Below are 14,332 nucleotides of genomic sequence, written 5' to 3'. Positions count from 1 at the left end.
AATTCCTTTTACTTTTGCAACGTAACTGCCAGGTTCTCTATAAGGTTAACCTAGACAGCATCAAGTCTGATACATCAAAACGGGCTTAACTTTGTCTAATTTTCTTTTCACTGTCTCTACTGACATAACCACTATCATTCCATGAATTCCTCCCATAGACCTCGTTCACGCCATCTATAACGCAACTGTCTGAAATGACGTCACAAAAGAAGAAAAATATGCAAAAATACTGTAAACATTTAATTTACAATTGTAAAAAGTCATTGGGATTGGTATAAATGATAGAAAGATATTCACAGTAAATTGGCTGTTACCACCAGTCTTCTATAATCCAAAATCGTAGATATAAACTTAAATATAAACAAATTAGAAAATAATAGGATCTATGGTATAATTACCTTTTAACTATAAGAACCATGAACACTTCTTTAGGACTGCTACTTAAAAAAAAAACATCCCACACGAGACAACAGGGATGAGGTCAGACTGCCCTGCCAAACAATCCCATCTGTTTATGTCTGTCCATTCCTCAGTGCTCCTTGTGGTCTCCGTCCTCCTCCAGTTTCCTGATCTCAGTCTTCAGGTGATTGATGGTTTCTCTGCTCGCTTTGAGTTTGTCTTTGAGCTCTGCAATCTCCTGACTGGTTCTTTTCTTTGCTGCTTCCATCTTTTCCTTGGTTTTCTGCTCCAGATCACCAACTGAAAACACAGACAAGTATAAAAATAATCACATAATGCAAATATTGTTTTTGAGTACTGTGATGTTCAGTATGTGGTACACTCATTAGTTGAAATATACAACCAGACTTGTGGTTTTATGGTCACCTGCGTGTATACATACATTCTGTTTCATGCTTGTATGCTCCAAGGGTGAGTTGTCTTGATGTCGTTAATAGTTGCTGCATCATGGCTGTAGGATCCTGGAAGATCTGAAAAATATAGCAGAGAGGCTATATTAGTCGTCTCCTTTCTCATATATTTTAGCAAGCCAACTATCAGCCTGGGCACTTAATCCTTTACATGTACGTAACAACACGGTTATGGGTGAAGTCATAAACAAAAATAAAACAAACAAAACAAAACATACCATTTCATCATAGAATTCAGACACAACTGTTTTCTTGGGCATGGCACTAGAGTCAGACTGAAACAGCTTCAACAGATGGTACAGAGTCACCTAAGAGAGACACAAATTATTTGTTTAAATCAATAACAGTACAATAATACATAATATAAACACACATTAGATGTTTGTAGTATTCAAGGTGGCATGTCATTTTACTATCGGTTCTTACTGGTCTCTCATTAGGATCAATAAAGAAGATCTTGATGATGATCTCAAACTCCCCCCAGCCAGTCTCTGTAATCTCATACGGAGGTTTTGTCACCACTGAAAGACAATAAATTACACTATTAAACTAATGAGTAAACACATTATTCACTCTGTGTGACACAATGAGAATGCTATTATAGAGAAATATGCATCAGTGATACATATTAATCTACCTTTAATTCTAATCTACTCACCTCTCAGTGGGTTGCCATAACTCTCATGTAGTTTAAACTGGATCTTCTTTACGTAAGCGGACATGTCCTGGAAGAATATATATGCATTAGAAAAAAAACACAAAGCAAAAACGGTTGGTATTTATCCTTCAAACAAGTTGTCGGTGTAAGCTTTTATGATCCGCATTTCTGACCTCGTTCCTGTAAGGCTTCACATAGACAGACCACTGGTGTGTGTGTCCGTCCTCCTCTCTCTTCTTCCCAAAGTAGCGGGCGACATTCCCAAACACTATGGGCTTCACAATAGTCAGCCCCTGTGGATCAGAGGAAACACGTTTAACACTAAATGAAAACTAACATCTACTATAACGTTCATCATTATGTGAGTAACGCACATTACAACGGTGTAATGCGATGCACTTCAAACTCACACACCAAAACAACCAAAACCCATACATTTGACGTTACCTTAACTCGTCCCCCGGAATCTGGACCAAATTCAGTCATCTTTTTAAACATAGTATACTGAAGGGAGTTGAAATGTGATATTAAATACTAAGAACTCTTGTTACACCAAACCGTGTGTCTAAATTAAACCACACTGCCATTTAAGCCATAAAAACCTGCTTTACACAAACGCTAACCTCATTTTCAACCATCAAGGAAACAAGCACCGGAAGTGTGAAGTGCACCGTCGTCAGATGTCCGATAGGAGCATAGTATAGAGTTGCTAGGTTCCGTTGCGTCGATTTCCCAAACTTACTTCATGCCGGTGATTTTTGGCGACTGGGGTCCGTGTACGTTGTAACAGTTTGAGTTCTCAAATCAGTTTAGAAAGAACAATTTTCCGCTGGTTTATTTATTTTTACGCAGTGCTTTGATTACATTTTTCGCACATATAAAGAAAAACGAGAAAACCGATATGTTTTGTATTTCATCTTTTGGACAAATTAACCAGAAGACGGGTTGATTTTAGTCGATACATTCAGGAAAGGACAGCATAAATCCATTACTTGATTTGCACGTGAGCACCGGCTTCCACTCATCGTTGTACTTCAATATGAGTATCAAAATGCCATGGTGAAAGCACTAAAACCTTCTTGTCAAGTAACCCATTCATCCACACATCTACCTTGCGATGCACTCTAAACACGTCCAAACACAAAAACCTTATTGTCCTCCGTGACCACGTATCACATCCTGTCTCATTGATCCGGTTTCTTTGTAGGACACATGATTGCTGTGATATTTACTAAATTTTAAGGTAAATAGTCAAACTGAACAACGCACTAATTATTACATGTGTATTCAGTAAATTGATGTATGTAGAAAAGTGAAGTAAGACAGAAGTTGATATGAACAAATTAACATTGATTATTTTTACAAAACTGTTCTGATCTCACTGTGTTATTTAGCAGTTCATACAGATGTTACATTCTAAGTAGAAGCATTTTTACCATTTTACCAACTTATTTACAATCTCACAGTGATAACATGAATATGAAGTGATAAAAACGTTATTTATTGAAGCTTCTGTCTATGAAACTGATTCTTGATGGCTGGTCTTGACTGTCTTCTGCTCAGAGGGAGGCCGACAGTGAGATGTAGAGCTTCCCAAAACCAGCAGCACAGAGGAAGCAGTGATCCAGTCACCTCCTCGTATCTCTCGATCTCGTATTCCATGACTTGTGACGGTGACATTTTCTAAGCAAGGCAGAGGGAAAAAGACGGAGAGAGAGAGATGGGAAGAGAGGGAGTTTGAGGAGACAGAAGGAGGGAGGGAGAGAAGCAGCTTGAAGAGATAAAAGGAGGGAGACACAGAAGGGCTTAGGGAGAGGGAAAAGGGGAGAGACTCTTGGAGAGAGAATGAGGGATTTTGACCAGAATGAGGGAGCTTTACAAGAGGTGGGGAGTTTAGAGACCTTTGACCTTTAACAGGACGTTTAATTCACACAAAAATATTTACAGGAAAACACAAAATTAAACTTTCTCTCCAACCACAAAGTCAACTGAGTCAACCTTGTCTTCTTTTGGGCACTTGATGCATTTTCCAGGACAGAAACCCTGATGAAATCAATGCGGACTATATCTTTGATTACATTTTCCTCCTTTAATAAAATAAGCTAGAATTCATCAAATTACACTGCTGATATTTGCTCCAAAACAAGAAACGTTACTATTCACAGTAATGTAAACATTAGTGTTTGTAAAGAAAATTCCACCATCTAAAGCTCTGTTTCTGTGCAGGACCCCAGCATGTTCCTCAGCTTCACATGCTGCAGTTTGTGTCATTACCTGCAGAATGCAGCAAGAGGCCTTGGTTTCTCATCGGTGCACATCACTTTCTTTAGCATCAGAACCTGCATGAGGTATGAACTCTGTCAGCAATACCTGACTTTTTTATACATGCAGACATATAATAATTAAACCTATGAATTAATTATTATTTTATTGTGCAGATGTGGAAGGAATATGATGCAGTAGCTCCACCTTTTACCTTGAACTGTCACAGTGAAGAAGTGTCTGAATCTATCCCAAGACTTGAACTGAAACATGCTTCTTATGTACTTGCTGCTTCGTGCCTCCGCTTCCATGACTGCAGTTGTGTTGGAACATTTCAACAGAGAACCGTGAAAATGAAGGTCCCTGCCAAGCTGTAATGGGAACTGGAGATTATCTGTAGACATCAGAAGGTAAAGTTGAGCCTCAGTAATGAAAAGGCCAAGTTCATTAAACAACTGTCTGATAGATACAATTGGAAAAAAACTTGTCTGATACTTTTGCTGTGGTATTGAATGTGTGATGGTAATTGTTAATAACTCTGCTCTTTTCCAGAAAACTGCCCTTTGGGCCCTTCAGTGTTTATAGACCTGCACCACCTACCATCGCCAATCACACTTATCATTTGAAACAACTAGTAACTAATATATTTGTCCATTATTACAATATGTCTAACACTGGTAGAAATCATTTGTACCAACACAGCATAAATCTCAGCCTCTTTACTTTTGCAAAGATGAGCAGAACTCACTGACTCCACTATAACTTTGTATCATGCGGTTGTTTTGAGCAGTTTACGCTGAGAGACAGATGCCAAATGGACAAGTCACATCTAAATCTGCAGTTACATGTAGATGAGCCTATTTAATCCTAAATAACCAATGTTTGTTGATACAGTACATTTAATTTATAATCTGGTGCCTTTGAGTTTAATCAATAATTATGTCATGCATTTTCTTTATTCCAGTTCACTCACACTGAAAACATTTAGAAATCACATTCACTCCTTTCCCTCCAGGTCTGGGTGTAACTGCTTATGCTGTGGACCCTGGTTTGGCCAATACGATGACCATAAGGTGCTGGACCAGCCTCCTGTGGACATAATCAAGACCTTTAGTTTGATGATGAAGAGTCCAGCAGAGGGAGCCTACACCACTGTCTACTGCAGAGGAACTCAGCATTGGGGGATTCTACAGGTCAGCTGGAAAGCAATATTCAGATGAGGTCAATCCAAGACAGCATGGGAAGTCTCACTTTGTAATATTTAAGATGCTGCATGTGTCCTTTCTCTTCTTACAGAGACTTCATCATAAGACACCTTGCAGCACAAGCTGAGATATAGGCACTGCCTTAAAGTTGTGGGCTGTGAGCTGCCAGCTGCTCGGCATTCGCTGGCAATAGACTGGAATATTCTCTGCTGCTTGCTATAATGCCAAAATGAGCTAATACAGTAGTTTGTACCTGATGCAAGTCATTCTAAATTAAGTTTGATTAAAGACATTCTACGGCAAAAAAGAAAATCTAATAAAAACATTATTAATAGACCAAATGTGTGTTTCACTGTTTGACGGCAGAAGAACACGAACTCAATATGCATTGAATATTGTTTTTTTAAGTTGTTGTAATATAATAAAATGTGGGAAAAGTAACTGAAATAAATTCAGGGGACAAAACATAGGCTACAATACTTCTGAATCTGAACTGTACTAACTTAATAACCAGATATTTAACAACGTTTGTCCCAGAACAGAGGAACAAACATGGATGTGATGTTACTGGTTCCTCCACTTAACAGTGGAACATTCAATTCAATTTCAATTCAATTTTATTTATATAGCGCCAAATCACAACAAAGTTATTTCAAGGCACTTTACAAAGTAAGGTTTAAAACCTCACACAACTAAACCCAACAAATCCCACATACAGCAAGCATTTAATTTGACAGCAACAGTGGAGAGGAAAAACTCCCTCTCTAACGAGGAAGAAACCTCCAGCAGAACCAGACTGGATGTGGGCGGCCATCTGCCTCGACCGGTTGGGGTGAGAGGATAGAGAGATAGAAAAGCACAGCAACAGCAACAAGCAACAACAAGCAACAACAGAGCACAGGCAGGATGGTAGGACCAGGGACTGGACACAGGCAGGATGGTTGAATCCGCAGCTGCCCATCACAGACACCAAACTTTGAGTCCAATGATACCTGTGGGTGAGGACAGAGAGGGAGAAAGAGTGGGGGTGGGGGGGGAGAGAGGAGAGAAGCACAACTACTGGACAGAAAGAGACAAGGTTAGTTAAACATGGGACAATGATGGGAGGTTATGGGACAGAGATGGTAGAAGGAAACAGAGGAGCTCAGTGTATAAATTAAGTCCCCCAGCAGTCTATGTCTATTGCAGCTTAACTAAGCGATGGTTCCTGTGACTAACAATAATTGCCAGTGACCTGAACCATCTCTAACTATAAGCTTTATCAAAAAGGAAGGTTTTAAGCCTAATCTTAAAGGTGGAGAGTGTGTCAGCTTCTCGAACCTGAAGAGGGAGCTGGTTCCAGAGGAGAGGAGCTTGGTAGCTAAAAGCTCTGCCCCCTGTTCTACATTTAAACACTCTAGGAACCGCAAGTAGCCCAGCGCTCTGAGAACGAAGTGTTCTGCTGGGAGCATAAGGAACTATAAGGTCTTTAAGATAAGAAGGAGCTTTACTATTGAGTACTTTGTATGTGAGTAGGAGAATTTTAAATTCTATCCTACATTTTACAGGCAGCCAGTGCAGAGAAGCTAATGTAGGAGAAATGTGATCTCTCTTTCTAAGTCCTGTCAGAAGTCTGGCTGCAGCATTTTGAATGAGCTGTAGGCTTTTTAAGGAGCTGTTAGGACATCCTATGAGTAAGGAGTTACAGTAGTCCAGCCTAGAGGTAACAAATGCATGGATCAGTTTCTCTGCATCGCTCTGAGAGAGGATGCTTCTGATTTTAACTATATTTCTAAGGTGGAAGTAGGCGGTTCTGGAGATTTGTTTAATGTATGATGTAAAAGAGAGATCCTGGTCAAACATGACACCAAGGTTCCTCACAGTAGAATCTGAAGCTAATGTTATGCCATCCAGGGTGGCTATCTGACTCAATAGTGCCTCTCTCAGATTTTTAGGCCCAACAATAAGAATCTCGGTTTTATCTGAGTTTAGTTGAAGGAAGTTTTGGGACATCCAGGATTTGATGTCTTTTAAACAACCCTGAATTTTGACTAGTTGATCTGTTTCATTTGGTTCCAAGGACATGTATAGCTGAGTATCATCTGCATAAAAATGAAAATTAATAGAATGCTTTCTAATAATCTCACCTAGAGGAGACATGTATAAGCTAAACAGAATTGGACCCAGCACAGAACCCTGTGGAACTCCATAGCTAATCCTTGTGCGTGTGGAGAATTTATCATTAACATGAACAAACTGGAATCTGTTCAACAAATAGGATTTAAACCATCCCAATGCTGTTCCATTAATCCCGATTCTATGTTCTAGTGTCTGTAATAGAATGTGATGATCAATTGTATCAAATGCAGCACTAAGATCTAACAGGACGAGGACAGAAACTAGACCATTGTCCGAAGCTAATAGAAGATCATTAGTGACTCTAACCAGAGCTGTTTCTGTGCTATGATGTTTTCTAAATCCTGACTGAAAATCTTCATACAGGTTATTCCCACTAAGGTGGTCAGATAATTGTTTAGCCACGATTTTTTCCAGAATCTTGGAAATAAAGGGTAAATTTGAAATGGGCCTATAGTTGGCTAGTTGTCCAGGGTCAAGGGTTGGTTTTTTCAATAGAGGTTTGACCACAGCCACCTTAAAAGCCTGTGGTACATAGCCTAGTTGTAAAGATTGGTTGATTTGATTTAATATGGATGAGCTGATTAAAGGTAGAACTTCTTTGAGTAATCTGGTTGGGATTGGATCTAAAAGACAAGTGGACGACTTGGAAGAGTTAATTATTGAGGTTAACTCCATATGAGTTATGGGGGAGAAGCTGTCTAGGTAAGACAGAGGATTTAATAAATTTAAAGTTGATGGATCTAGACAGTGCTTTCTGTCATTTGGAAGAAGTCGCTGCTGAATGTTTTTTCTAATGATGATAATTTTATTAGTAAAGTAGTTCATAAAGTCATTGCTGCTGAGATTTAAGGGGATAGTAGACTCAATACAGCTATGACTCTTTGTCAGCCTGGCTACAGTGCTGAAAAGAAACCTGGGGTTGTTTTTGTTTTCCTCAATTAGGGAGGAATAATATGTTTTCTAGCAGCACAAAGTGCTTTTTTATATTTCATTAGACTGTCCTTCCATGCAATGCAGTTTACATTTATTTTGTTGGAACGCCACTGTCTTTCTAGTTGTCTAGTCCTTTGCTTTAGACTGCGGATGTCTGAGTTATACCACGGAGCTAACCTCCTCTGATTCACTGTCTTCTTCTTCAGAGGAGCCACTGTGTCTAACATTGTACGTAGAGAAGCTGCAGCATCATCTACAAGACAGTCAACCTGTTCATAAGGATTAAGGTGACTGTTCTCTGTGTATCTGCAAGACATTGAGGCAAAAGATGATGGAATCATCTGCTTGAATCTGGCAACAGCATTGTCAGAAACATCTGCTATAGTAACATTTCTTTCCAGCTGTTATAGGGTCAGTTGTGCTAAATTCAAAAGTTAATAAGAAATGGTCAGATAACAGAGAGTTTTGGGGAAGAACTATTAAATTATCATTTTCAACCCCATATGTCAGGACAAGATCTAGGGTGTGGTTAAAACGATGAGTGGGTTCATTTACCTGCTGTGTAAAACCAATAGTGTCTATTAAGGAGTTAAAAGCAGTGCTGAGACAGTTGCTGTCAACATCTACATGAATGTTAAAGTCTCCCACTACAATGACTTTATCTGTGCTAAGAGCTAAGTCAGATAAGTATTCAGAGAATTCAGTTAAGAACTCTGAATATGGAGCAGGAGGACGGTAAACAATACAAAACACAACTGGTTTCTGAGTTTTAGAGTCTGGGTGAGAAAGGCTCAGAGTGAGGCTCTCAAATGAGTTATAACTATGTTTAGGTTTAGGAGTAATTAATAAATCTGATTTATAAACTGCTGCTACTCCTCCACCTCTACCTGTACATCTTGGAACATGATAGTTGATGTGACTCATTGGAGTCGACTCATTTAAAGTAACATATTCATCCTGCTGCAGCCAGGTTTCAGTGAGACAGAACAGATCTATGTGATGGTCACTTATCAAGTCATTTATTAAAAAGGATTTAGATGAGAGAGATCTGATATTTAATAAACCACACTTTATTAGCTTACTATTACTTTGTTCTGTAAGAGGAACTGTTTTGATGTTTATTAAATTCTGGTAAGTCACTCCTCTTTGATTTGTTTGTGACTTGTATAGTTTAGGTGGTCGAGAAGCAGACACAGTCTCTATGCGATAACTAAGACTAAGAGTGGGTCGCGGCTGTAGAGAACATGCAGAGAGGCGTGTAAGACTGCGACTCTGCATCCTGGGCTCCACTCTGAGATGTCACGGAGTGGGGGGACTAAGCAACATGGCCATGTTACTAGAGAGCAGAGAGGCTCCGTTCAACGTGGGATGGACGCCGTCTCTTCTAATCAGCCCAGGTTTTCCCCAAAAAGTGCTCCAATTAGCCACAAAGCCCACATCGTTTGCAGGACATCATCTAAACAACCAGCAGTGGAGCGATGACAGCCGGCTATACATGTCATCGCTGGTCACATTGGGGAGGGGTCCAGAGAAAACTACGGAGTCCGACATTGTTTTGGCGAACGAACACACCGACTCAATGTTAGTTTTAGTGACTTCCGATTGGCGTAACCGGGCGTCATTAGCTCCTGCGTGTATTACGATCTTAGCGTACTTACGTTTATCCTTAGACAGGAGCTTAAGATAAGACTCAATGTCGCCCGCTCTGGCCCCAGGCAAACACCTAACTATGACCGCTGGATTCTCTAACTTCACGTTTCGGACTATGGAGTCACCAATGATCAGAGTGGGTTTCTCAGCGGGTGTGTCGCTGAGTGGGGAAAATCTGTTTGAAACGTGAAGCGGTTGGTGGTGCACCGCGGGCGCCTGCCTAAAGCTACGTTTCTTACGAGCCGTGACCCAGTCGTTACCCAGCTGCCTGGGACCTGCCGGGGGACTGGTAGCAGCTAAGCTAGGAGGCTCCGCACCGGCTAAAGGGACCTGGCTAGCTGGCCTGTTTTCTAAAGTGCGAAGCCGAGACTCTAAGTCTAACAACCTCGCCTCCAACCCTGCAACTAGCGTACACCTATTACAGATACCATTACCATCACTAAAGGAGGCGGAGGATAAGCTAAACATAAGACACACCGAGCACCGAACAGAGCGAGAGGGAGAGGAAAAGGGGGAAGCCATAGCAGGAAAGTAAGCTAGGAGCTACGCTAGCGGAGAAAACACTTAGATTACAGTGTAAATTAGCAGGACGTTTAATGAAAGGAAAAGATGCTTGAGTGTTACAAGCTTGTTTTGCAACTTTTAGCAGTCGCTATCGGATATAAAACGATAATATTTAGAAAAGAGCGGAGAGTAACGCTGTACACACACAGCGGCAGCAAACCTCAGTAACCGGAAGTGACACGATACGCTTACCGTCAGTCAGGACAGGGCTGACTGTCCTGACTGACAGGGCTGACTGACAGAGATTTCAGTGGAAATCTCCACTGATTTCAATGCCAAGTCCTTCAATCATCAGCAGCCAAATGATGTGTGTCACTATGGATACATTCATTAACCACTGAGAACTGAACAGGTTAGAAACCACCAATAGAATGATTCCACTGTTGGGCTGCTGATCCAGCGCAAACTATAAGGAAGAAGAGCTGGAGCCTGGAGGAAAAATCCAGCCATGCTGACACATAGCTGGTACCAACTGTCAGGGGAAGAACTGAGAACTCGAAGGTGAACAGCCATCCAACGTGCTGCAAACAGCTGCTTCCATTCAGCTTGTGGCTATGAATATGATGCATGGATTCATGTCTGGGAAAGCTGAGGCCCAGTCTCTGGTCATGTAGTGTCATGGCTACCTGCTGCCAGCAGAGGGCGCCACGCGCACAAGGACCTGAACCTGCAGCGAGAATGAAGATGAAACTTAGACAACACAGAGGCCGAGATCCGAGTCTGTGCAGACAATGATTGACAGCTCACATTATGTGACGTGGCCCAAAGTGCTGCTAAAGCTTCTCTCCTGGAAGTGTTTCAACATTTAGTAGATGCAGTGAGTCAAGAATTATGAAGCTGAAGATATTCTACACAAGCTTCATGGTTCAGTGTAATTCTTGTGATCAAACTGATCAATAACTACATACACACCTGACCCTGGTTCTGGGTTATTAGTAATTTCTACTACTAATTGTTTTTGTTACGAGGCCACGGCAATCTACACGATGATGGGCATTTAGTTAAATGTGCAAAAGTCTGAATGTAAATGGTAAATGTAAATGTTAATGTTAATGTTAAATGTTCGTCGAGTGTAAAACTGAAAATTCATGATTGTGCAAGTAGACCCCACCCCTACCCTCAGATCAGTGACGCGGACTCAAACACGTCAAACAGTACGCATAGCTCCGCCCACATCTGACTCTAAATCGGTGCACGAAAATACTGGAGAGAAACCTGAAGTCGAAGTCATCGTGGCCGCCAGCTCCGACTCCCACCCGTTGGGGGAGATTGAACGGGCTGTAACGGCAGGTGTGTTGGCTGAGGCTCCGCTTCAAACTGCTGTTCTGTCGTAAACACCATTGGGGAGTTAAGTAGGTTTGAATAGGGTATTTCTGTGGCGTCGGTGGAGAATTAGTTGGCTAACTATACTAGCTAGCCGAAGTTACGTCCAGGCTAAAAACAAAAGTTTCCAGGTCAGATGTGGGCGGGTTTACAGGTGTTTGACTTCGTGTCACTGATCTGAGATCGCTGTTTGAGAGTAGGGGTGGAGTCTACTTGCACATGTTATAAAAATTCAGTTTTACACTCGTTTTACATTCAGACTTTTGCACATTTAACCAAATGCATGAAAATGTGTCATTTAGTTAAATGTGAGAAAACTAGTAATAGATGCTCCTTTTACATTTGGCACCCCATAGACAGTAAGGTGGCTAAAGAGCCGACGCTGTCAGACATTAGTGACAGTGATGATGGCATGTCAGACTGCAGTGACGTATCCACTGTGAAACAACTCAGCAGTCAGGAAAAAAAAAAGGTATATTCAGCAAAGATGTTGAAGTCGTTTCTCCAAGAACCGCAGGAACATGAAAGGGGTCAAGTTGGAGGAATATTTTCCTGAAAAAAAAAAAAAGTTGTTATGTATCAGCAAGAACCCATATGAGGAACAGAGACAAGTCTAGTCTCACAGACCAGTAAATATTCAGACTGTAAAACGTCAACTTAGCAATGATGATTAAGACCGCACAGATTTGCACTTATTTACTGGTTTTAGTGTCCTTTATTTTATCTTTTATCTATTTGTATGGACACTTTCAGGCTGGGAGGTTTGAATGGAAATGGAGCCAGAGAGGCCATGAATCGCAAAAATGTAATATAGATGTCTTGTTTTTACAAGAAACACTGATTTTGCACAGTGCAACTGCTACCAATGCTTTTATTTCTGTGCTGAATCCTAGTGTGTCTAATCATTGCCTATTTTGGGGGTTGCAGGAAACTGTTTTTCATCTTTTTATTAAATGTAGGAGACTTTCTGGATTTTTTGCTGTTTTATCTCATGTTTTTAGTTTGTTTTAGGTGGTTTTTGGTGCTTTGGCTGGTTAATTTTATGTTGGGAGAGGCAAAGATGGCGATCTATTTGACTCACAGGATCCTTGCAGAGCAAACTAAGTCATTTTACATCAAATGTACGAGCAAGACTATGGCTAGAATTCAGTTTTTATTAGTCCATAGATTCTCTGGAAACTTTTAAAATGCAGTGGTGTCATGAAGATTTATTCGGTCATCTGTCTAATGAGGAAGAACAATTTGCTGATTTCTTGAGTTGAAGGAGTGTGGTGTCTTGCTTGTCGTTTGCTTTTAAAAGCATTGGTAAAGTAAAGTATTTTTCTAAAAAGTGTATCTTTGTCACAATTGCGGTGAGAACGAGGATAGCGGACCCGCATGCACAGCTCAGGAGACGTCCAGGTAAGAAAAAAATAATACTACTATGCAGCGTATTCAAAAGGTACAGGCGTGGATCAAAACCAGGTAAGCAGAGAGGCAGAGGTACACGAGGAGTAGGTGGGCGGGTGGTCACAAACAGGCAATCAGGTCAGACACAATCAGGCGAGGCACCGTATACCAGAAAGGGTGATGCAAAACCCCAAAGACATGGTCAGGTAAACAGGCAAGATGGTAACAGGCAGGACTGCTGGAACAGGTTACAAAAACTCACTATCTGGCAGGGAACAAAGGTAAGTGCTGGTGTTCAAGTACTGGACTAAATGACCAGATTGTGAACAGCTGAGTAATCACATGACTAAGCCAAAAGCAGGTAAAGGCATGACAGAACAGAAACCGGAAATACTACCAAAATAAAACAGGAAACTAACACCGACAAAGCGGTGTTGAAAAAGTGATGAGCGGTGATGAAAAAGTTTAATAGTACTCGTGGTCAGGCAGGCAAGGGTCAATACACAATTGAGGCAGCGACGGTACCGGCAAGGATCAGACAGTCGGTGGTCAAAAGGCAGGCAGGCAGGCAGGCAGACTTACGGCAGTGCAGGATCAAAGGCAAAGCAGGAGGCAAGGTCAGGGAAAGCCGGGTCATTCACTGATCAAGATATGAAATAGAATGCTGGCTAGTACAACGCAGACAATCTGGCAACTGGGCAGGGCTAGAGCTGGTCCTTAAACGCAGAGTGATATGCTGATGGATTACAGGTGAGTAGAGTACTAATGAGACACAGGTGAGTTAACTAGAAACGGAGGTAAAGCTGGAACTGAAAACATGGGCACTGAACAGGAAGTGGTAGCAAAATAAAAACCGGAAATGAATGGAAACAGTAACTGAATGACCTGGACTGTGACAGAAACGCATACATGAAAACCCCAGATTGTGACAATCTTTCTCCCTTTTCCTTTTTTTCAGCATCACCAGTCGAGGAATACCAGCAGACAAGTGCAGCTGTGGAGGCTAGAGAACTTCATCCAGGGTTTCCTTGACAACAGAGACCAGACCATGACCATATGACCTAGCGAGAAGTCATTACCTGTGTTTCCAGAGGCTCAGTGCAGTAAGTCATCACCTGAGCAGTAATTTACCTGAGTAGCAGTAGTGACATAAAGTGGTGATAATCTTAAACTGACAATGTAGAGACATATGTTAACAATACATCTTTTCATTATGCTTCTTCTTGCAGCCTGCACCTCTTCGATTCCTCCAGCCTCCAGTGCAGACGAAGAGGAGCCTCCAGATCCTAACCACACAGAGAAAGTGACTGGATCACTGCTTCCTCTGTGCTCTTCAACTAAATGTTGGCCTCCCTCTGAGC

General features: G+C 41.3%; 1 protein-coding gene and 1 long non-coding RNA gene across 3 annotated transcripts; both read right to left on the bottom strand.

Moving 5' to 3' along the window:
• Window positions 1-219: 219 nt before the first annotated feature.
• yeats4 (YEATS domain containing 4) lies at window positions 220-2,254 on the bottom strand. 2 transcript variants are annotated; one of them, XM_029162078.3, is made up of 7 exons: window positions 2,151-2,254; window positions 1,701-1,820; window positions 1,528-1,594; window positions 1,296-1,390; window positions 1,088-1,177; window positions 842-929; window positions 220-699 (listed from the first exon to the last, which is right to left on the bottom strand). In XM_029162078.3, exons 1-7 carry the CDS (start codon window positions 2,163-2,165, stop codon window positions 530-532), a joined length of 645 nt encoding a protein of 214 aa, XP_029017911.1. In that variant the 5' UTR covers window positions 2,166-2,254; the 3' UTR covers window positions 220-529. The 2 variants fall into 2 exon arrangements, with proteins under 2 accessions (XP_029017911.1, XP_029017910.1); XM_029162077.3 differs by having other exon boundaries at window positions 1,975-2,205.
• An 8,204-nt stretch (window positions 2,255-10,458) lies between these two features.
• LOC129604586 (uncharacterized) lies at window positions 10,459-13,927 on the bottom strand. The gene is made up of 3 exons (XR_008695606.1): window positions 13,554-13,927; window positions 11,475-12,134; window positions 10,459-10,926 (listed from the first exon to the last, which is right to left on the bottom strand). It is a non-coding gene; the product is annotated as an uncharacterized LOC129604586 (long non-coding RNA).
• Window positions 13,928-14,332: the final 405 nt, after the last annotated feature.

The sequence above is a fragment of the Betta splendens genome, chromosome 9, assembly GCF_900634795.4.
Source record: "Betta splendens chromosome 9, fBetSpl5.4, whole genome shotgun sequence".
Lineage (NCBI taxonomy): Eukaryota > Metazoa > Chordata > Actinopteri > Anabantiformes > Osphronemidae > Betta > Betta splendens.
This window is presented reverse-complemented; position numbering and strand designations above follow the sequence as displayed.

Coding starts and splice junctions, on each gene's coding strand:
- yeats4 (XM_029162077.3), bottom strand. CDS start 2,025: ATGTTTAAAAAGATGACTGAATTTGGTCCAGATTCCGGGGGACGAGTT. Junction 1,595..1,700: donor TGAAGCCTTACAGGAACGAG/GTCAGAAATGCG, acceptor ATATTCTTCCAG/GACATGTCCGCTTACGTAAA. Junction 1,178..1,295: donor TTGATCCTAATGAGAGACCA/GTAAGAACCGAT, acceptor TGTCTCTCTTAG/GTGACTCTGTACCATCTGTT.